The following is a 23,910-nucleotide window of genomic DNA, read 5'->3' as shown; positions in this document are numbered from 1 at the left end:
TGAGTCTAACGAGAGACAGAATATTCATTCTGGTCTTCCTCTGCTATTTAGATTTTGATGTTTTTTCATTTTATATCAAAATTTTTTACTTTGGTAGAAGTGGCAGGTAAAAGGTTGACAAAGTTAAGTATCAAGATGATCAATTGCCTGTCATATAGAACTAATCCTGAGTGTAATTCAGGTTGAGACCATCCGATTTCATCTGGATTTTGATTCTTAATTATTCCACTAAAAGAGAAAAATTCATGTTTTGGAAGAATGAATATATATATATATATATTTTTACAATGACCTTATCATTAAAATACTCTTTAGTAGATAAATATAAAAGTTATCTTGTAGATAAACAGCTCAAATTATTCCTCCTGAATAAAATAGAAGGCAATGTTAAGAATAAAAATGCTTATGACTCTAAATTCTATATTTGACATCTTACATGTCAAAGAGAAAATAAAGAGAGACTTGATTTAATTTTGTGAAATCTTAGAACTGGAAATGAGTTCAGCAGTTGTATAGTTGAACTTCCTGCCAGATGTGGAAATAGCCAGACTCCTAAATGATGGGTTACCTCAATGAGAACACCTCCTCTGATGGGGAGGGTTCTATATTTTGAGGTAGCCTATCCAATTTTCAGTAGTTCTAATTTTTAAAGAAAAAGAATTTCATTATTAGAGTCCCTTCCCCATTGGAAAGATCTAGGTACTTAATGATTCAGTTTTTAATCTAATTAAATATTCATAGGCTATTTGTAATTTTAAAGCCAGAGCTTTACGACAAACCATAGGTCATTATAGTTTGAAGATTTGGTTAGTTTACATATCATTTTCTTGCTTTATAACTAACTGAAGGTTGATCAAGCAAGATATGGTGCCAATTAACACCTAATAGCATCAGATTATATTTATATAAGACTCAAAATAAGAGAAGAAACAGAGAATGTTCTGTTCACAGGATAATAAACACTCTAATACCATTCTTAAAATGAGATCATTTGTTTTTCTTCTCACTTTTTTTTAAAGTTGCTTTTAAAACTTTGAAACTAAGCCTCACATTCAATATGACTGTCAATGCCACTCAAAATCCTTGTTGGCAAGTCAATCTTAAATGTTTAGTCATACTATTTAGAAATTAATTATATAAATTAAAGGTATACATTGTTTAAAGTTACAAAAATATGAACAAAAATCATAAAAGAGAAGTGGCAAAATGGAGTCCAAGGATACCTATACAAATCTGGACTTTTTTGAGTGCTTTGTATGCATTACATTATTTAATCCTCATATTTTTTTTTCCTTGCAGAGTTGTTTTTATACTCGTTTTTATACTCCCTTTGAGACATTAAGTTTCAAACCATTACACAAGAGTTCTTATTTTCTTATAGGTATAAAAAATGGTCTCAACAGTTTTTTTTTGAAACATGCAAACATATTTCACTGTAAAGTATATGCCCATTATTTATAGTGCCTAAATTCAATAAATGCCAGTTGATGAGGATTGTGATAAGTAGTCCCTAAAATGCACTTAAGCTGTCTCATAATAATGGCACATTTCTACATAAAGTGATACAAAGAATGATCTACACTACCACACAGAAAATCAAAGAAAACATCATTACATGTGTATAAAATGTTATAAAGTTTACCTACTTTAATTTAAAGAACATACTTTTAATTTGTATAGGAAAAAATTACATTCTTGGCCGTGGAATCCAACAATTCATGGCATACTACATTTCTGTCTTAATGAATGATTTCATGATCTATACTGTTTATTTTTTTAAACCTTTGAATCCCTTCACCAGTATCTCCCAACTCCCAAATCCCCATCTCTGGCAATCACCAATCTGTTCTCTGTGTCTATGTTTTTTGTTTTTGTTTTTTTTTTAAAGATTCCACATATAAGTGAGATCATACAGTATTCGTCTTTGTTTGACTTACTTCATCTAGCATAATATCCTTGAAGTCCATCTATGTTGTCACAAATAGGATTTCATTCTTTATTATGGCTGAATAATATTCCATTGTATATACACACACCACAATTTCTTTATATTCATCCACTGATGGATACTTACACTGGTACCAGTCCATGGCCTCTTGGGAACAGGGCTGCACATGAGGAGGTGAGTGGTGTGTGAGTGAGTGAAGCTTTAACTGTATTTGTAGCTGCTCCCCAGGGCTCGCATCACTACTTCAGTTCTACCTCAGATCATCAGGCACTAGATTCTCATAGGAGCACCGGTCCCTGGTGCTAAAAAGATTGGAGACCACTGACTTCTTTGTCTGTTTTTATGATAACACCATATTATTTAAATTACTATTGTTCTGTAATAGAGTTTGAAATCAGAGAATGTGATGCCTCCAGCTTTCTACTTCTAAAGACTGCTTCAACCACGAGGGGTCTTTTGTGGTTCCAGACAAATTTTAGGATTCTTTGTTCTATACTGTTCTATTTGTTTCTTGAGGTAGGTATTTATAAACTTCCCTCTTGGCACTGCTTTTGCTGCATCCCATAAATTTTGGTGTTATTTTCCATTTTCATTTGTCTCAAGGTAAATTTTGATTTCCCTATTGATTTCTTCTTTGATCCACAGTAGCATGTTGTTTAATCACACATACTTGTGAATTTTCCAGTTTTCCTCATGTAATTCACTTCCAGTTTCATACCACTGTGGTCAGAAAAGATATTTAATTTCAATCCTCTTAAATTTATTAAGACTTGCTTTGTGGTCTAACAAGACCAATCCTGAAAAATGTTCCATATGCACTTGAGAAGAATGTACATTCTGTTGCTTTTTATGGAATGTTCTGTATATATGTGAATTTCATCTGGTCTAACGTTGTTTAAGGCCGATGTCTCCTCATTGATTTTTTTTGTCTGGATGATCTATCCATTGATGTAAGTGGGGTATTATTACAGTGCCCTACTGTTATTGTATTGCTGTCTACTTCTTCCTTTAAGTCTGTTAGTATTTGCTTTATATATTCAGAAGCTCCTATGTTGTGTACCAATATTTACAGATGTTATATCCTCTTGTTGGACTGACCCCTTTATCATTATGTAATGCTCTCCTTTGTCTCTTATTGCACTTTGTTCTAAAGCTGATTTTGTCTGATATAAGTATAGCTACCCTAACTTTCTTTTGATTTCCTGTTGCATAGAATATCTTTTTCTATCCCTTTACTTTCAGTCTATGTGTGTCCTTATATCCAAAGTGAGACTCTTTTAGCTAGCATATAAATCGTCTTATTTTTTTAATCCTTTTAACTACTCTATGTTGTAGATTGCAGAATTTAGTCTATTTACATTTGAAGTAATTATTGATAGGTATGTATTTATTGCCATTTTAATTGTTTTCTGCAGTTCTTCCCTGTTTCTTCTCTTGCTCTTTTCCTTACTCTGTGGTTTGATGACTTTCTTTTGTGGTATATTTATGTTGCTTTCTCTTTATCCTTTGTGTATTTACAGGTTTTTGCTTTGTGGTTACATAAGGCTCACAGCTATAATAGTCTATTTTAAGTTAATAAAAACAAGTTTGACTACATTGTAAAGTTCTGTTTTTATGCCGCATTTCACATCTTGTATATCCCTTGATTACTGTAATCATAGTTATTTTTCCTACTTGTCTTTTTAACTTCACACTAGCTTCATAAATGATTAATCCACTACATTATATATTTGCCTTTCCAGTGAGATCTATTTTTTTCAGATGTTTTCTTCTTCCTAGTTAGCACCCTCTAATTTCAGCTTGAAGAAGTCCCTTTAACATTTCTTGTAAAGCTGATTTAGTAATGATGAACTCCTTGAGCTTTTGCTTGTCTGGAAATCTCTTTATCTCACCTTCAATTCTGAATGATAATTCTGCCAAGTAGAGTATTCTTGGAGATTTTCTTTTGTCCAGCACTTTGAATATACCATGCCACTCTCTGGCCTACAAAGTTTCTGCTGACAAATCTGCTGACAGTCTTATGGAGATTCCGTTGTATGTAACATGTCTTTTTTCCCTTGTGGCTTTCAGGTTTTCTTCTAACTTTTGACATTTTAATGTGTCTTGATGTGTCATTACGGGTTCTCATTTGGAACTTTCTAGGCTTCCTCAATCAGGATGTCTGTGTCTTTCTTCATGTTAGGGGAGTTTTCAGCCATTACACTTCATCAAAGAAATAATCGTCCCTTTTCCGTCTCTTTCTCCTTCTGGGAGCCCTATAATGTGAATGTTAGTTTGTGTGATGTGTCCCATAAGTATCTTAAGCTATCTTCACTTTTTCTTCAATCTTTTTTTTCTATTTTCTGCTCAATCGGGTCAAGGTCCACTGCCTTGTCTTCAAGTTTCCTGATCCTTTCTTCTACTTCATCTAATCCAATGTTGAACCCCTCTAGTGTATTTTTTTCAGTTCAGTTATTGCATTTTTCAGCCCCGTGACTTATATTTGGTACTTTCTTCTACTTTCTATCTCTTTATTGACATTCTCACTGTGTCCATCCATTCTTTTCCAGCATTCAATGAACATCTTTATGACTATTACTTTGAACTCTTTATCAAGTAAATTAGTTATCTCTGTTTCATAAAAGTTTTTTTCTGAGGTTTTATCTTGTATTTTCATTTGGAACATATTCTTGTCTCTTCGTTTTGTTCTACTCTCTGTTTCTATGCAGTATGTGAAACAACCACCTCTTCCAGTCTTCAAGGAGTGGCCTTGTATAGGAGACAAACCTTGTCTTTCAACCTTGCCCAAGCTCTTGGTTGTCTCTCAAACTGTTGGGCTTGTTCATGCAGCTTATTATATTTTTAATAGTTTCTAGTATGTGCCAAGACCTGTCAATGTCCCAAAGGGGAGGATCTCAGCACCTAGACTCAGACTGACTAGAAGTCAGACTCTCAGGTAACAGCCTTAAATTAGTATGTAAATAATACAGTCCTGTGGGACTGAAAGCATAAGCCCCACTAGCCACCAGGGCCACGCATCCTGGAGGTGTCCTCTGGGTGGCAGTTAACAAAACTGAAGGATCCTGATGAGTGTATAAGCTCTCTTCTGAGAGATACCAGCAAGCTGGAGCAAGGCAGAGCTCCACGATAGCATCCACAGCCTTCATTCCTTAAGAGCAGCTCTGTAGGCCACTAGATGTACGCCAATTTTGAAGCCCGCCCCTTAGGCCAAAGTTCCAGGACAAGCAAAGAGGCTTCCTTCACAGAAAGACTGGAGGTGTACACCAGTCTACTTGAAGGGTGGTAGCCTGCCAAAAATTGTCCGACTGCCACTGTCCTGTGGAACCCAGGAATGCAAGCACCACTGGCCAACAAAGCCAGATGACTAAGGGCATGTTCCTGGGCCACATCTGTAAAAATCAGGGTGCAAGACACATGTAAGGCTCCCCTCTGGGAGACTCTAGTGCTCTGGAGCAAGGCAAAGGGAGAGGCTGAAGATAGCATCTACCCTCCAAGGTCCCTGGAAAGGGTTTCTAGATGTGTGTTTAATTAGAAGCTTGTCCCTCAGGCTGCAGCCATGATAATTAGCTAACAGATCTCCTTCAAAGAAAGATCAAATTCCTGGGTCTGCTGTCTGTTGCTGTGCTCTGGGGGGTGGTAACTGTTTAAGTAACAGTTGTCAGTAACAGTTGGCGGGGGGGCGGGCAGCGGGGGGAGGCGGGGACAAGGAGGCAACGGCACCAATGTGAGCCCCACCAGCCACCTAACCCCTGTGATGTAAAGGTGTCCCCTGGTAGCAGCTACAAAAATCAGGGCACCAGACACAAATATAAGCTCCTTTCTGGGTGACTTCTGTTAAAGTCCTATGGGACTGGAATGCAAGCCCCCAGAGCTAGGTGATCAAGGGGTCCTCTGGGTGGTATTCAAAAAAATCAGGACACCAGACATGTGTAAAAGCTCCCTTCTGGGAGATACTGGTGTTTTGATGCATAGCAAAGACAGAGAACGAAGATGACACTTGCTAGTCTTCATCCCTAGAGTGTTCCAGCAGGGTCCTAGATATGCGTGTTAAACTAGACACCTGCCCCTCACGGTGACATTTACTAATATAAGAGAACAATCAGCTGCCTCTGAGCTGACCCAGGGTGGATAAACCCGAGCATACCGGCCCTTTAAGAGCCATTTCTCAGATCGACTGCAGTCCCATGTGTCTCAAGACATAAGCCTGTTGTTTTTCAAAATTAGATATTTTAGAGGCTTGTCTCTCAGGTGCAGGTCTTAAAAGTTGGAGTATCCAATGTGCAGTGTGAACCCTTTGTTCTTCACAGAGAAGCTCCAAGTTCTGAGTTCCCTCCCAACTGTGAGTCACCACACTACGGGTGGGGTTTATGGCAGGACCCAATCCTATCCTCTCCTACCCACTTCAATGCAGTTTTCTTCTTGTTTCCATGATGTGCAGTTGTCACTCAGCCAGGCTTTAGGGTTTTCAGAGAGGAAATTGTTCCATTTGTAGCTGCAGACTCTGTCCAAGGGAGGAGATGAGTTCCGGATCTTCCTATACCACCATCTTGAACCTAGGTATTTTTATTATACACATTTTATAGAGGAGGAACTTGCACAGAGAGGTGAATCTCTGGAAATATTTTGGTCATCCAGCCTAACCCACTCATTTTATAGATGAGAAACTTTTATTGCTTAGTGACTATATGCTTGAAAAGCAACCAAAATTATATCACTAATTTTTTTCCTAGTATTTATAAATAGAATAACTTATGACAAATCATTAATTTTTACCTTTTCTTACTAAGATCTACACTATTACTTTGGTGAGTTTTAACATTCATGTATTACGGATGACAGTGAAAGATAAGGGAATTTAAGGAGGTCACAAAGAGATAGTAGAAGTATATTCCCTTTAAAGTATTAATAAACAACACACTTGCTAGGTTATCTGGAAGACAAATGAGGTAAAAGTAATATGGTCAAACATCTAATTAGCTTGAGCCTTTGAAAGTGGAACAGTTGTTGAAATCCTCCAATATTTTTAAGGTGCTATTAGATCCTGAGACACTGGAGAGAAAACTCTTTAAAAGTACCTGACCTTGATCATAAACAGATATGATTTTTCTTATTGTTCCATGTACTGGGCAGGACAATGATACACAGCTGATTCTGAGGCATGGCTAAAGTCCACTGAGCTTTGGCATTTGGCAGGAACACTCAAAAAACAATGCAGAAGTGCACAGTGTAATGTACATGATAGTTTATTATTCCCGAGGACAGAACACCTAGAAAAGCACTGCATAAATGTGTTGGTTACTTATAGTGTCTTCTAGCATAGGTTCTAGAGAGAAATTTAGAGTTGTTAGTAGTACTATTAACTCAAGCTCAGAATAAGATCAAATATCATCTTTAAACTTTAGGTGATTAAATCTTATTTTTGCGGTAACTACATAATGAACAATATATCTGAAAGATTACTTTGTTTGAAGTCAACAAAATTAATTTAAAGAGTAAAATTATCATATATATATTAAACAGATAATCATGTATGACCTTATTAACCAGGTTTTTCTTTCCAACTTGCCTTTCATTTTTCATGGGATTATTAACTAAAATTCAGTCATGGTGAATTATCATTGTCATGTCGAGGATCTTATCCTGAAGTTTATAAATTACTAATAAAAGAACACACACTTTAAGGGTAGTTATTTGAAGAACTAATAGTTCTTCAAATCGGTAATACATACAGCTATAATATAAACAATATGACATTCTTCTACAAACTATGACAGCAGAAAATGATGAGTGATATATATTTACCTGCCTTTAATGATTATATAAGAGAGAAAAACAGACAAAGACTTAGATTCTTCACAAAACAGGATATCCAATAGGCAAAAACAAAAAACAAACAGAAAAATTCTAGTGATCAAGGAAATGCAAATCAAAACCCAAATGGGAAAAAACCTAATGTCCATAGAGTAGAGTAGACAAAGAAATTGTGGTATATAGTTATAAATAGTACACTAAACAGCAGTTTAAATGAATAAAACAAAACTGCACAAAACAAAATGCATGACTCTTACAAACATAATGTTAAGTAAAAAAGAACCCAGATACCAAATTATTGTATAATTTTTTAAATATAATATTCAAAAATAAGCAAAGCTAATTTGTAGTGTCAGAAGCCAGGACAGCAGTTACTTTGGGAAGGGGCATGGTGGAGGTGGTGGAAAGGGTGGTGACGAGAAGAGGTCACAAAGGGCGCTCTGGGGTGATGGGATGCTCAGTTTCTTGATCTGGATGCTAGTAACATTGAGTATACTCGCTTTGTGAAAATTTAACAAGTTTTAACTTCTCTGTGTGCATACTATACCTCAATAAAAGTTACACAAAGCACTGTGAAAAATTCTAGGACAGATAAATAAGGTGCCATGCAATCACAGAGAAGGGAGGATTAATTTTAACTTAGATAATTAAGGGTATGATGACATATGGAGAAAGTGGATTTAAACTGGGCTTTAGAAAACAAGTAGATTTAATCATCTAGGTGTTAGGGTGAGAAGGGGGTGAGGCATATTAAAAGGGAGAAGAGTAGCATATGCAATTCAAAATAGCTAAGGTATAGAATGAACGGTGGGCAAAAGAAGGGAGAAGTAAGGTTTTTATAAAATAAGGTTTATACCAAGCAAGGCCAGTATGTTGGACTATGGAACCATGAATGTGAATAATAATTGTTGCAATATGTTGAAGGCTTATTATGTTCTAGGCACTGTGATAAATATATTACATATATAGTTTTATGCCTTAATAAAAACAGTATGGTATTTTTACATTTTACAAAGGGATACAAAGCAAACTGACACTGAAGGTTAAGGATCTGCCTATGGCCACAAACCCCAGCACATGTCTAAATTAGGACTCAGACTTAGGTATGACTAGTTCAAAAGTCCAATCTTTCTCTACTGTATATCTCTGCCTCCCTTTGAAAAATAAAAGTCTTTGGACTTTACTCTGTAGTAATGGAAAATATAAAATATAATTTGGAAGGAGTCTTTTTCATAGTTTATGCTTCTTATAAACTTTTTAAAAATCTTTGTAGAGGTTTTCATCTTTCAGGCTGAACAGTTTTTACTTCTCATTATTAAAATGACCACTCCATTTGCTAGATCATTTCAGTTAATTTTTCAATGCAATATAGTAGTTAGAACTGTACATAACATTTCTGGTTCTTTAACATTCATGGATTTCAATTTTACAGTTCTGGTGACATTAATGAAAACTGTATAGTAAGGATCACTCTAACTTATTTCTCCAAAAGACAATAAAAAAAACTGGCAAAGATGGTCAATATCAACTTCAGAACTCTGGAAATTAACCCAAGGCTTGCAGAAACTGGTGAGCATTTATCCAAGAAATACGACTATTTTTAAATAAGAAATGCTTTGTATTATTTTAACTTGCCCTCAATCTCTAGCAGTAGCACTGAAAAATAACAGCCCATATTACTAGTTCAGCCTGGTAGTCATCATATATATAAACATAACACAGTTGGAGCATTCTCAAAGCCTCATCCCAAAGAATTGTCGTTGTTTGTCTTGTGTGGTAGATTTTATGGAAGACTCCACCTACAGTCTATCTGACCTTCCATGTAACTTGTGCACTGAGAAATACTTTCTCCTTTGCAGGGTACGGCGGGGAAGTTGTTAAAAAGAATTATAGGCAAGTGTCTTAACTGCATGGCTGCCTGAGACAGTATATATAACAGTTGGGGCAAACAACAGACTAACCAAAAAGCTTAAAAGAAAAAGCTGGGTAATACGATGTCCACAGAAGTTTTGAAAAACTGACATATTCCTAGGAATTGAAAAGGCCACGCACATGCAAAAAGCTATGTACATTTCGAGAACTGAGAAGGCCCTAAACTCTCACTGCTGGCTAAATGTGAGGCTCTATATAAAAGCCGGAAGTGAAGGTTAATGAAGGGTTTTCAACTGCTTGGCTGAAGGTTTTTGGTGTACCCCAACACACACACATACACAGAGCCCTTTAACATATTAATCGGCTCAAGATGTTTAAGGAAATCTTTGTCCAAGCAATAGCTGAACCATAAACTAACCGAGTAGAGAGTCCAATGGCTAGAAAATCATTCAGGCTTAGATGACACGATGCTGAACGGTAACTCAATTCACATGAACAAATAAAGAGCACCGGTAAATGTAGCTACACAGGTAAATGTAAAATACAATCCAAGTGTACTTTTGGCTTGTAATTCCTTTATTCTATCTGATCTAAAAGACAGTTGCATAAAGCACCAAATGTAAATCTGTCAAGTTGATGAGTCATAATGCATAAAAATGAATGGGGATGAGGGTGAGAACAGATATAGATATAAATATAAAAATTAAAGTGTTAACTAATTTCCAGGACAATCACAGAAGAAAATAAATTTTAAAATATACATAGTAAAATAAACAAGTAAATTAAAATAGTTCAACAGAAAAGACCTATTTGGCGCAAAAGAAGTCAGTAATGGGGGAACTGAGGAATAAAAACAGACATAAGACATATAGCAAATGTAAATCCTCTCTTATCAGTAATTACATTAAATGTAAATAGATTATATTACCCATTAAAAGATAGGGATAGGCACAATAGATTTAGAACAAAATATGATCAAACTATATGTCATCTACATAGCACATATATATATTTTTAGATTTAAAGACACAAATAGGTTGAAACTAAAAGATACAGCATATCAAAAGCAACCAAAAGAGAAGTGAAATGCCTATGCTAATAACATAGAAAAAGACTTTAAGATCAAAATTGTTACTAGAGACAAAGAAAAACATCATTTCACGATAAAAGGTCAATCCATCACGAAGATAAAACAATTATAACCTATTATGCACTTAACAACAGAGCTCTAAAATACATTTTAAAAAATTGGACAGAATTGAAGGGAAGAGAAATAGATAATTTGATAATAATAACTGGAAATTTCAATACTACACTTTCAATACTACACTTTCAATACTACACTTTCAATAATGGAGAGAACTAAGTAGAAGATAAATAAGGAAACACAAGACATAAAATAACAGTATAAATCCACTAGATAACGGGTATCTATAGAACACTCTACCACCTAGCAACAGAAGAATAATACATTCTTCTCAAGTGCACATGGAATATTCTCCAGGACAGATCATATGTTAGGCCATAAAACAACTCTCAGTACATTTAAAGGGAAGGAAATTATACAAGGCATTTTCACCAACCATACAGAAATAAATGGAATTAGAAATCAAGAAACTGAAGGAAATGGGATATTTGCAAATACATGGAAATTATGAGTCAAAGAAGAAATTGTAAAAGAAATTAGAAAATACTTTGAGAGGAATAAAAATGAAAGAATAACATATCAAAACTTATGGAATGTAGTGAAAACAGGCTTAGAGGAAAATTTATAGCTTTATATGACATTAAAAAAAGGTCTCAAATGAATAACTTAATCTTCCCTGTTAAGAAACCAGAAAAATAAGAGGAAACCAAACCCAAAGCAGGCAGAAGAGAACAATAAGTCAAGGAAATAGGGAATAGAAAAAAATGAACAAATCCAAAAAATTGATTCTTTGAAAAGATCAATAAAACTGGTAAAACTTTAGGTAAACTGACCAAGTTTTTTTTTTAAAGACTCAACTAAAATCAAGAATGAAAGTGTGACATTATTACAAACCATTCAGAAATGAGACTATAAGAGAATACTATTAAAAATGTAAGCCAATAAATTGGATAACCTAAAGAGATTGAGTTAGTCATTTAAGAAGTACCCAAAAAGAAAAGCCCATGCCTAGATGGCTTCACTGGTGATTTCTACCAGTTAAAGATTAATACCAATCCTTTATAAAGTCTTTCATAAAAACAGAAGAAAGACTATTTCCAAACTCATTCTGTAAAGCCAACAATACCCTGATTCCAAAACCAGACAGACATCACAAGAAAGAAAAATACAGACCAATATTCCTTATGAATATGTCTGTAAAAATCCTTAACAATACTAGCAAACCAAGTCTATCAACATAAAGGATAATACATCATGACCAAATATGATTTATCTGAGGAATACAAAATGGGTTCAACATATAAAATCAATCAATAATATAATACTAATGAATATTAATTGCATAAGAAAAAAATCTGATATGATGATCTCAATAGATGCAGAAATAGCACTTGACAAACTTCACCAATCAACAATCTGGTAATAGAATGCAAGTTTCTAAACCTGATAGAGGTGATCTATGGAAAACCTACAGCTAATATTATACTTAATGGTGAAACACTGTAAGCTCCCTCCTTCAAATTGGACAAAAGACAAGGATGTCTGCTGTCACCAATTCTATTCAACACTGTACTGCAGAGTCCAGCCAGGACAATTAGGCAAGAAAATGGCATAAGAGCCAGATTAGAAAGGAAGAGGTAAAACTATCCCCACTTTCAGATGACATATTATATATAGACAATCATAAGAAATGCACTAAAAAACTATTACTAGAGCTAATACACTCATTCAGCAAGACTGTAGGATAAAGATCAATATATGGTCATGTGCATCTTAAGTATGGAAATATGTTCTGAGTAATGTGCTATTAGGCGATTGTCGTGTGAACATTGTAGATGGTAGCACTAACATAAACCTAAATAGTACAGCATACTACTATAATTGTATTCGCTATAATTTTATATGACTGGCACTACATTAGGTTTATTTACACCAGCATCACCATAAACACGTGAGTAATGTGTTGCATTACCACATTAGGACAGCTGCGATGTCACTAAGTGATGGCACTTTTTCAGCTCCATTATAATCTTATGGGATTGCCATCAAATATGTGGTCTGTTGTTGACCAAAACATTATGCATAAAAATCAGTCTTATTTCTAGCAGACTAGCAACAATCAAAAATGAAACTTACAAATAACTCCATTTACACTATTACAAAAAAAAAGCCCTAGAAATATGCTTAACAAAAGAAGTACAAGATATGTACATGAAAACTACAAAACATCCTTGAAAAAAATTAAGGACCTAAGTAAATGGAAATACATTCCAAATTCATGGATTAGAAGAAGTAATATTATAAGCTGGCAATACCACCAAATTTATCTACAGATTTAATGCAATCAATGAAAATTCTTCTGTCTTCCGTATAGAAATTGACAAGTTGATGCTAAAATATATATGGAAATTCAAGGGATCCAGAAGAGTCAAAAGAATGAATTTAGAAGACTCACACTTCCCAATTACAAAACTTACTACAAAACCAAAATAATCAAGACTGTGTAATATTAGCCTAGAGAAAGACATATAGAGCAATGGAACAGAATTCCGAGTCTAGAAGTAAGCCCATACATCTATGGTCAACTAATGTCTTTTCAACAGATGATGCTGGGACAATTGTATATCCATGTGAAAAAGAATGATACTGGGTACCTCCTCACATTATATACAAAAATTAAATAAAATGCAAAGACCCAAATGTATGAGCTAAACTATGAAACTCTTAGAAGGAAACATAGTGTAAATCTGCATGACTTGATTAGGCAACAGTTTCTTAGGTATGATACCTAAAAGCACAAGCAACCAAAGAAAAAATAAACTGAATTTTGTCAAAATGAAACCTTTTGTTCATCAGAGGACACTATCAAAAAATGAGGACAGCACACAGGGTGGGAGAAATATTTGCAAGTCATAATATATCTATTAAGGATCTAGTATACCGAATGAATAAAACACTTGGAACTAACAAGACGAATAACAATTAAAAATAGGAAAAGAATCTGAATATTTCTCCCCCCAAAATATACAAATGGCCGGTCATCAGAGAAATGCATATTAAAACCACTAGCTACTACTTCACATGTACTAGAATGGCCATAATAAAAAAGACAAATGTTGGTGATGATATGGAGAACTGCAATCCTAATTTTTTGGTGGGAATGTAAAATGGCGTGACTATTTTAGAAAACAGTCTGGAAACTCCTCAAAAAGTTGACCACAGACTGACCATATGACCCAGCAATTCTACACCTTGGTTTATGCCCAAGAGAAGTGAAAACCCATGCCCATATGAAAACTTAGACAAATGTTCATAGTAGCATTATTGATAATACCAAAAGTGGAAACAACTCAAATGTTCACTAACTGATGAACAAATAAACAAAATGTGGTAATTCATACAATGCAATATCATTTGGCCATAAAAAGAAATGAAGTTACTAATATATGATACAACATAAACTCTGAAATCATGTTAAGTAAAGAAGCCATATAATGTATGATCCCTCTTAAATGAAATGCCCAGAATAGGCAAATTCACACAGGCAAAAAGTAGATTTATTTGTTGCTAGGGCTGGGAAGGAAGAATGGGTAGTGACTGCTAATGGATATGGGAGTTTGGGAAAGTAACGAAAATATTTCGGCATTAGTGGTGACTGATGCACGACCTTGTAAATATACTAAAGACCACTGAGTTGTACAATTTCAAAGTGAATTTTATAATATATTATTTATACCTCAAAAGATAAAATCTAAAAATAAAAAAAAATTTATAGTTTTATCTATTTGTAAATAACTGCCTTAATCTATGACATGCAGTAAATTGAGATTTTTACTGATATATAAATATGAATCAAATTCTTTAAGACCAGAGAGCGAAAGTGATTCTCATTTGCTGAAACATTCATAGGTGGCTGTCCTGTGCTTTGTAGGACGTTAGTAGCACACTTAGCCTAAATGCCGTAATAGGTGCCAGTAACACACTCCAGTTGTGACAAAACCAAAACTGTCTCCAGACACTGAAAATATCCCCTGGGGGCAACACACACCTTTGGCTGATAACCTGTACTCTATAAAGCAGTGGCATCAACCTTGGCTTCATGGCAGCAACACTTGATGAACTTTTAAAATTCCCAATGCCCAGCTGCACCCTACATGAATTAAATCCCAATACCAGGGGGCGGGGTGGGTGAGTGGGGTGGGAAATAAAGACTTGTTTTAAAAACTACACAGGAAATTCCAATATTTAGCCGAAGTTGAGGTCGCCTATTGTAAAGTGACAAGTTTGTTTATGTAATTTCTCCTTCTTTTCCAGGATAACTATGAACTCTCAGCAGTGGGGGATAGGTGCATTTTAGGTACACCCAGGTCATCTCTAGTCTGGCTACTAGATGAAGCAGTACTCAGGCAAGAGCTTCGAAGAGCTGGATAAAAGAGACTTGTCATAAACTCATTTACTTTCAGTAAACAACTTTTAAACCAACACAACTCAACTTTTAACCAAGTATTTAGTAATTCAACAGTACTGCTGTTGATAGGGGGCGGACTGCCATGGAGAGAGGAGAATAGGGGGTGGTGGACAGGAGGAAAAGTAAATAAGAAATGTGTTCCCAAAGACATGCAGGGATTTTATATCTTGACTGCTTGATTAATTTCTTCCACAGAGTTGTGGGAGAGAATCTAATGCACACAAACAATATAATTAGTAAAGCTAAAAATCTGAAGCACACATTTTAAATATTTTTACCATATTATCCCATAAAATTCATTGACTTGAATTATTAGAAAACTTAATGACCTCTACCTAAAAAATTTCAAGGAAGGCAGAATATGGTGAGGAAGTTAACACAGCTTGAGTATATGACCCATCTCTAGTGACAGAAACAGCTCAGAGATTTAAGAGTTACTCTGTGTTAGGCTTAGGATATTCATTGTGTCTACTTGGTGCTAGGTTCCTACTGAAGAGTAATTAGTCTGGAAGACCAGAAAACTTGAGATAGTCATATAATCATATGTTATGCCAATACATTTGAAAATTTGAATGAATTCCAGGAAAAACAAATGACCAAAACTGACTAATGAAGTGAAGACTTAAGCAGAAGAAAACCACAAAACACTGTCAAAGAATTACCTCCAACAAAGACTCCAGGACTAGATGGTTTTACAGTTGAATTCTTTAAAACTTTCAAGAACAAATTAGTCTCATGCTATATAAACTGTTTCAGAGCACAGAAAATTAGGGAAAGTTTTTTAGTTCCAATTCATTTACAAAGCTGGCCTAACCCTGATAGCAAAACCTGACAAAGCATAAAAAAAGAAAATCACAAACCAAATTCACTTATGGATATAGATGGAAAGTTCCTAAATAATATACTTGAAAATAGAAATCAATAATAGTATGCTGCAAGATTACACATTTTGATAGGAAAAAGACATTCATTCTAAGAATAAAACAGTTTATATTAAGTACCTTCTTTATATATCACATCACCAGGTCAAAGTAGAAGCACTGCATAATAATGTCAAATAGATACCCAAAAAGCATTTGATGAATTTCAATATCCATTTTTCATTAAACAGCAAATAAAGTCTTGGTCAACTATAAATGACACATCCTTAATATCAAAGAACTGTAAGTGGAAATGATGCCTAACGCTATTATTTAAAAACAGAAAGAAAATCTATTGAATGTAATAAGAGGAAGAGAATGAAGCAATATACAGGATAAACTCACCCAGAAAAGTCAAAAGAAAGAACAGAATATTAGGATTAAACGAAGTTCAGTAAATATAAAATGTATAATAAATATAATAAAAATCTATAGCTATTCTATAAATCAAGAGTAAAACAATAGGAAAATATATATTTCATAATAAATATAACAATAAAAATTTCTAAAGAATGTACTAACTAGAAAAATAAGTGGATTTAATTGAAGGAAAAAACCTAAAACTTTACTGAAGGGCATGAGAAAAATGCAAATTAAGAAATATACTTCTAGCTCCGAAGTGAATTTTTCTAAAACAAATTTCCATATTTAATGTATTTTCAACCAAAATTCCTTTGAGGTTTCTTTTTTTAAGTTAGAAGTTCAGAAAAGTGATTCTAAACTTCAAAAAAATTGATTGGTGTGGAAACCAAGGAAAATGTTGAAAAGAGGAATGATTAGGGAAGACTGGTCCTATCAACTTTTAAAATATTTACTAGCTAAAATACTTAAAAATGATATGGTACTGGAATAAGAGCAAAAAATACAAAGAAAATTGAGTTCATGAGGCTGCAGAAAGATAAAAGTTACATTACCGATTAATCTTAAGAGAAAAAAAATTATTCAACAAACAAGGCTGAGATAATTGGTAAATCATTCAGAAAAAAATTAAAATTAGTCTCTTATTTTATGGCATCTACCAAAATAAAAACCAGATGGACTAAACGGTTACATGTGAAAAATGAAATAAGAAATATCTAGGAAAAATACATGTGAGTATTTAGCTGCTAGTGGCATGGGGAAGTTCTAAGCATAACAGCAATGTTACAAGCTGCAAAGAAAGTAGACAAGTCAGACTATAGTTATAAAAAAATTAACTAAAATTAAATAATAAACAGCAATCTTGAAAAAATTTATATTTTAATACTTAATGTCCTTAATATACAAAGGTTCATAAACCAGCAATCCCAATTCTGATAATCTACATTAAATATATCTATAATCAAGAATGTTCACTGAAGTTATTTGCAACTGTTTCCCCATTCAAGAACTGCATAAATGGTGAGGTCGAATCTGATTAAACAATAACGAGAATACATATACGAAGAAGAAATTAGAAAAAAATATAAAGAAATAAAGAGTGGTCACTTTTGGTAGTGAGATTACTGGTGCCCATTTTCTTTTTCATACATTTATAACTATCTGCCAAAACTTTCATGATGAATATATCACTTTTATAATTAGAAAAATAAATCCATTAATGATCATTTTCATAAACATACGTGATGATCAGAATGCAAAGGTTTCAATAAATATAAAAAGTTCACAACTGTTTATAACTTAAACTGTCAGCATGCTGAAAGCCCTTTAAGGCTTCCTGGTTCTATTAATATCTTAATTTATCATGGAAATATAGTTTAAAAAAGCCATACTGTCTTAGATTATTTCTTTGTTTTTGTTTTTCTCTAAAAGTGATTTTGATTTTAATGACTATTAAAAGGGCTGACTTTCACACAAGTACATCTAAACATCAATGCAATGAATTACACAAGGGTCCGCATGCAATAGGAATAATTTAAAATAAAGGTATTATTCATATTAATAACCTTTTTTCAATGAATATTTAGAACAGAATCAGTTTAAGATTGGTCATTCTAGGTTTTTTATTCAGGAAACCTTAAGGCACTCCGAATAGTAAGTGGACTAGTCTAAAAGGCCTTTAGAAAAGGACAAAATTTCTTTAAAAATCTTTACAGACAAGAAGTATTATTTTGTGTCTAACTGAAATCTTTCCTGTGATTTAAAACTTTGTTCTTTAAAAAAAAGTATATAGCTATACTCCGTTTTGCTTTCTTGAGACAACATAATTTAAAAACTTTTAACCAGCTATTTCCTTATACTTTGATATACTTGTTGCCTGTCTGTAGTCTATTTTTCTTATCTCTCAAGTTATTTAAATCCACATGGCAAATTATGGTTTTAGGAAATGTATAATCAAAGTTTGGAGCTCCCACATACTACAATTCTGTGGAAACACAAACATACTTTCTTCTTAGCATATGCCATGCTGCTAATATGTTACTGTGCTATGTCTCTTATAACATTCATATTATTTGTATGCATGTATACTAATTAACTGGATGTAAACACATTCATACTTTGAGCAGCTTATTTACTCACACTACGTGTAAGTCCTAGCCAACTTTATTTGTAACTACTTGCCTAACCTTTTCTACCCACTCAGTTTGATATTACTCAAATTTAATAAGTCTGCCTTCTCATGTATTCTGAACCACTCATGAAATCTGAGTTCTAGCCTTACACTCACCCTTAACTAGTTCTGAGACACTGGAATAATCACCCAACTTCTCTGTACTTTAATGTTTTTATCTATACAATGGAGATGGGAGTGTACTAAAAGACTTACAAAATTTTTCACAATACTGAAATTTTATTATCAGTGTCAGAGATCAGACTCCCTTACAATTACTGTGAATTTTAAATTAGTAACCACTGTGGGGAAACAACAGTAAATAAAACATGTTTGTTTTTAACTAAAATAGACTCAGACACAACAGTACTACAGTATGTACAGCACTATACTGACTGTAAGACAGGCATAGTCATTAGCATAATTCTTTCAAATTTCATGAACAGAACTAATATTTCTTTCCTACTCACATTACTATTAAGAATTTCCCTTACCTACTACCTTTGAAAACTTTAAATCACTTTTGTTAATCTCTGTTGCTCTCTACTGAATTGGAAATTAATTGCTCAAAATTGGAGCTCCCACTCACTTCAAAACGATGTTATGTTTTGGTCCTCTTTTGTTTAAGAAAACCATTTAATTTTTCTTAGTGAAAAAAATTATAAAGATTTATGAGAGCCTAAGAAAACGATTTAATAGAAAACATAAAAAATACTATAGAAAAACACAACCATGCCTCGCCCAAAGCAGGACACTTTAAGGAACATAAGGACTGCCTGAATGAGCCAGAGTCACACCCCACAAACATAGGATGCTATCTCTAATAGTGATGGCAAAGGGTTGTGCAGTGGAAGGACATCGCATCAAAAATATGTAACCAACCATCTTATTAATTCATTATGGAAATGTCATACATTAAAATTTGCCTTTTGGGAAACTAGCAAGACATCTTTGGACAACTAGTTCCTCAACATTTCCTACTTTGGATAACTTTTAGAATTTTCAAGCTAAAAAAACCCTCACAACTCTTCAATTGCCTATTTTTACAAATGATGCAACTGGAAAAAGTAGTAATTAAAACACTTGCCCAGGTCACCCAAGTTTAATGGCAGAATCTATTCTCCTGATCATCAAACTGGGGTTTCTTCTTTCTAGTGTCATAAGGGTTATCTCTATTTTCATTAACCTGAAGTTAGTGAAGAATTCATTTTATACACACACACACACACACACACACACACACACACACACACATATAAATAATACATATATATATATGTATTCTTGATGAGAGTAGGAGATGTCTTGTTAATTGTATCCTCTGAACTTATTACGAAGTCTGGTACATAGCATGTATTCAACGGACTGTTGTAATGGAGAAAATGAACGTATAGACTTGAATCACATGCACTCTAGATAGCTTGAATTTTCTTAAACAGAAACAAAAATCTAAAGCTCTTCAGTTTAACTTTGTTCCCTTGATCATTTCAGATATTTTTCTCTAGGCTTTCTCCAGCTATATTATTTTTCTTAATGTGAGAGAATGAGAATTTTGAATGAGGAAAGTTTTCTTTGTAGATATCAATAATCTCACTAAGTGTACTTCCTTTGTATCATCTTACATTGATTAACAGCAGCATTTATTTGACACTTTTTTTTTTAACAACACATTAATGCTTGCTGGTTTAACATTTTAATACCCAGAAAATTCTGATTTTAGTCACTCTGCTAGAATAAATTTCCTCTTCCAAATCAAGTAAAAAAATGTTAAATAAGAATAGTTTTAGCATCTATTAACTATTCTCTATCTGGAAAGGCCCATTAGCCTCTACACTTGTTTCCTGTGTTTAAATAAATTATCTAAATTATTTGAGTGTTTGATATGTGTAAGCCACTGAACTCCCTCCTCCAGGAGTAATTCACAACACTCCAGAAACATATCTTTTTCTTTGGTTGGTAAAGGGAAGGATTTAAAAAGTTTTGGATTCATGAAAAAGGCCTTTAAGAAGTCTAAATAAAATACATGTTTTAGTTTCCCACAGGCACTGATTTATTTATTGCCTTCCACAGTCCTAACCCTAAACATATCCTTCCTGTTATCTTTCAGAACGCTACAGGAATCCTTTGATTCAGTGGTCCTACGCCATTGTCCCTTTACTGTTAGATATCTCTCCTGTCATCTGAAAGAAATCTAGAGAAATCCTTTTATTCAGTAATCCTGTTCTTTGTTACATATGTTACCAGAGAAACTTAGAGATGGAAGGAATTTTGGAGATTTCTCAATTAAACTCCTATATACCACCATGATATTCACCAATGATAAAACAATCACTGTACCCAAGTACAGTACTTAAGTTCTTTAATACATCAGCATGTCTGACATATACACGTAAGACTTACTTGTACTCATCATAGACTTCCTGTTTGGGCAGTGAAGTCTCAGGATGTTCCTCTAAGGTATTCCGAATCCAGAAAAAGGCATGCCTTTGCTGTGCCCGACTAGATGACATGGCATTCTGATCACTAATCATGAAACAAAAACATGTTTTAGCTGAACTGGACAGCAATTAATTGACAAATTTTTGAGATACGCCTAAAATGTTCCACTAAATAATTGTGTGTAAACACACTATGAATGACCAAACTAAATTCAGGACATATAGTAGATGCCCAGTTATCTATATACAAATTGTCCACCTGTAGTTGCAGGCCATGTTCTACAGCTAGTGTCCAACTGAAGTTATTGCCCTGTTCCATCCTCTCTTTAAGTGATGGCACACTGACAACATAAGGTATTTATTTTGGCCAAAATTACCTCTAATTGGATATTTAGTCACTGACTTGCCTGTTCATTTGGCCAAACTTAATCAAATAATCAATCATTTAAAAGTTATGGGAAAAAATTTTTTCTATTTCCTTAGCATTCTCAAGTAACTACCTTGCAATCTTACTAAAGCACTCTGTGCTCCAGAATGGAATGCATACCAGAGAGATCTTAAAAGGACAGATCTCCCCTACTGCCCTTCCGGTAACTGAATCTCCTCCTCAGGCCAACATCTCCATTAAATATTTTAAGTTTGTATTACATAGCAGTGTCATTTATAAACTAATTTCATGAAATGGACAAACAAGATAGAGTTAGGAAGTTCTATCAATTCTGGCATTCATCTCAGCTATAACTTAATAATTGAGGTTAACTATAATAATAATTTATTTAATTCCAAAAAAGACAGTGAGCAAGTTTCTAGGATAAAAAATGATTTAAATAATTATAAAATTTGATCCGAGGGGAAAAAAGTAAATGCAACAGTATTTTTATTCCATTTCTTTCTACACACTATTTTAAAGTAATAAAATGTTAAGTATAACTCATATGAATAAAATGAATCTTGAGAAACACCTAAAAGAGTAAAGAAACGTTAGGAATAGAATACATGAACCAACTTCTCTCTATATTTTCTGAGTTATTAAATATTTTTAACAAAAATAGAGTAATACCAAGTGCTTAAAACATCTTACATTTATCATAAATTCATGTTACATAAAGGCAATTCACTTTTTAAAAATTTTTTTATAGTCTGTGATCTGCTCACCTGACAGTACCTAAAATAGTCTCACACTTACTTTACTGCTCACAATACTTATCTGTTTACTCTTTGGTTTTCTGTTTAATTTTCACAATCTCCTATTAACTGCATAAATATACTGTTTATGAAACATAACCCAAATTGCATTTCATAGCATTTACCCAAGTGCACAAACTGTTAGGTAAACACTTAACCAAATATGATCAAAGACTAAAAGGATATATGCTTTGCCATTGTGTTCTGATGATTTTAGGAAGTGTAAAATAGTAACCACAACACATACACACACCCTACGAGTTTCCTACAAACAGTGTAATTAAAGCAAAAACAAGAAGAGACATACCTTTTCTCTCCATTGCTGAGACCAGAAGGCAGCTGAAGGTAGAGGTAGAGTTTCTCTAGGTCTGTAAACTTCTCAACTTCTTGCTGATTACAAAAAGGATTAAAAAGAAAGATAATTTTAAAAACACTTGTTTCTCCAACACAATTTACTAACACTTCCCTAAAAATATTGACTGTCTAAATTTAAAACAGATGAAATGAATCACTTGCCAAAGAAAACAAAATCTAGGCTTTTTTTCTCATCACTAAAATAATAATAGTTAAGCTGTTTGATAAATCTATTATATACGAAAAGTTAGTAAGAGATAATGGTACTTTCCTATTAATTCTTATTATCTAGGTATAAATAAAAGATCAATGCTTAGATAAAAATTTATCACTTTTAATCACATCTGAGAAGGAAGATTGTACAGCATTACCGGAAAAGTACCAGACTAGGAGTCAAGAGACGACTAGTAGTTGGCCTTAGCCAAATCATTTAACTGACTTTGAGGCTTTAGTGCTCTGGTGATTTTTCCTTTCAACTATAAAATGGACGAGATGAATTCTAGGATCCTTTTCTAATTCTCAGAAATCTAGAATACATGACTCATGATGCTGTCACCTGTAGATGGATCTGAGGTTTAAAATATTGAAGTATGACCACCAACCCTTTTTGCTTTTTGCAGATGTAATTATTCTTTGACTTGCAACAGTAACAGCTATTTGGAGAACCTACTTATAAGACTCAATCATTATTGTTCTGCAACTTTGTCATTTTGTCTACAAATGTACCCTTAAAAATAATTTCTGCTACACAGAGGACTGTATAGCTTTCTTTCCCAACTTATTTACCACAGAATAACTTTAAATGTGCCACAAATCCTATTACAAAAAAAAAATCATAGTAAAATTTTGGTAGCCTAATCAATTGCATTGCAATTGAAAACGTGGACAAATTATTGGCATTCTGGTGGCAGAATTTATTCTTACATAATCAAGCACAGCTTAAACACAGATCCATTAAAAAAAAAAAAAAAGCTTAAAATGACATAACTTAGTCTATTCTTATTCTCACCAGAATTCATCCCCAAATCAGTTTAATCTTAGAATTTATCTACAAAATGATTTATCAATTATATGTAAATAACTCCCAAATCTACATTTTGTTTTATACCACTGTCTGTGGGGTGTTTTCCACTCAGCTCTCATTCTAATATCTGATAGATTCACCAGCAATAGTTTTGGAGTCTGCTTAATTTTGTTCCTCTTGTGCATTCCACTTTAATCTTTTATTTATCCCTTT

The 23,910-nt window shown here is 33.6% G+C and overlaps 1 protein-coding gene across 5 annotated transcripts in view; it reads right to left on the bottom strand.

Annotated features, from left to right (window-relative positions):
• The window catches only part of RFX7 (regulatory factor X7), a 109,408-nt gene that overhangs the window by 15,563 nt on the left and 69,935 nt on the right, over positions 1–23,910 (bottom strand). For all 5 annotated transcript variants that reach the window (XM_025038846.1, XM_025038847.1, XM_015596024.2 and 2 more), the window contains 2 exons: positions 22,627–22,709; positions 21,097–21,219 (listed from right to left, as the gene is read on the bottom strand). In XM_025038846.1, coding sequence (XP_024894614.1) covers positions 21,097–21,219; positions 22,627–22,709 — 206 coding nt within the window. The remainder of the gene's footprint in view (positions 1–21,096; positions 21,220–22,626; positions 22,710–23,910) is intronic.

Source organism: Pteropus alecto, unplaced genomic scaffold (genome assembly GCF_000325575.1).
Source record: "Pteropus alecto unplaced genomic scaffold, ASM32557v1 scaffold86, whole genome shotgun sequence".
Taxonomy (NCBI): Eukaryota; Metazoa; Chordata; class Mammalia; order Chiroptera; family Pteropodidae; genus Pteropus; species Pteropus alecto.
This window is presented reverse-complemented; position numbering and strand designations above follow the sequence as displayed.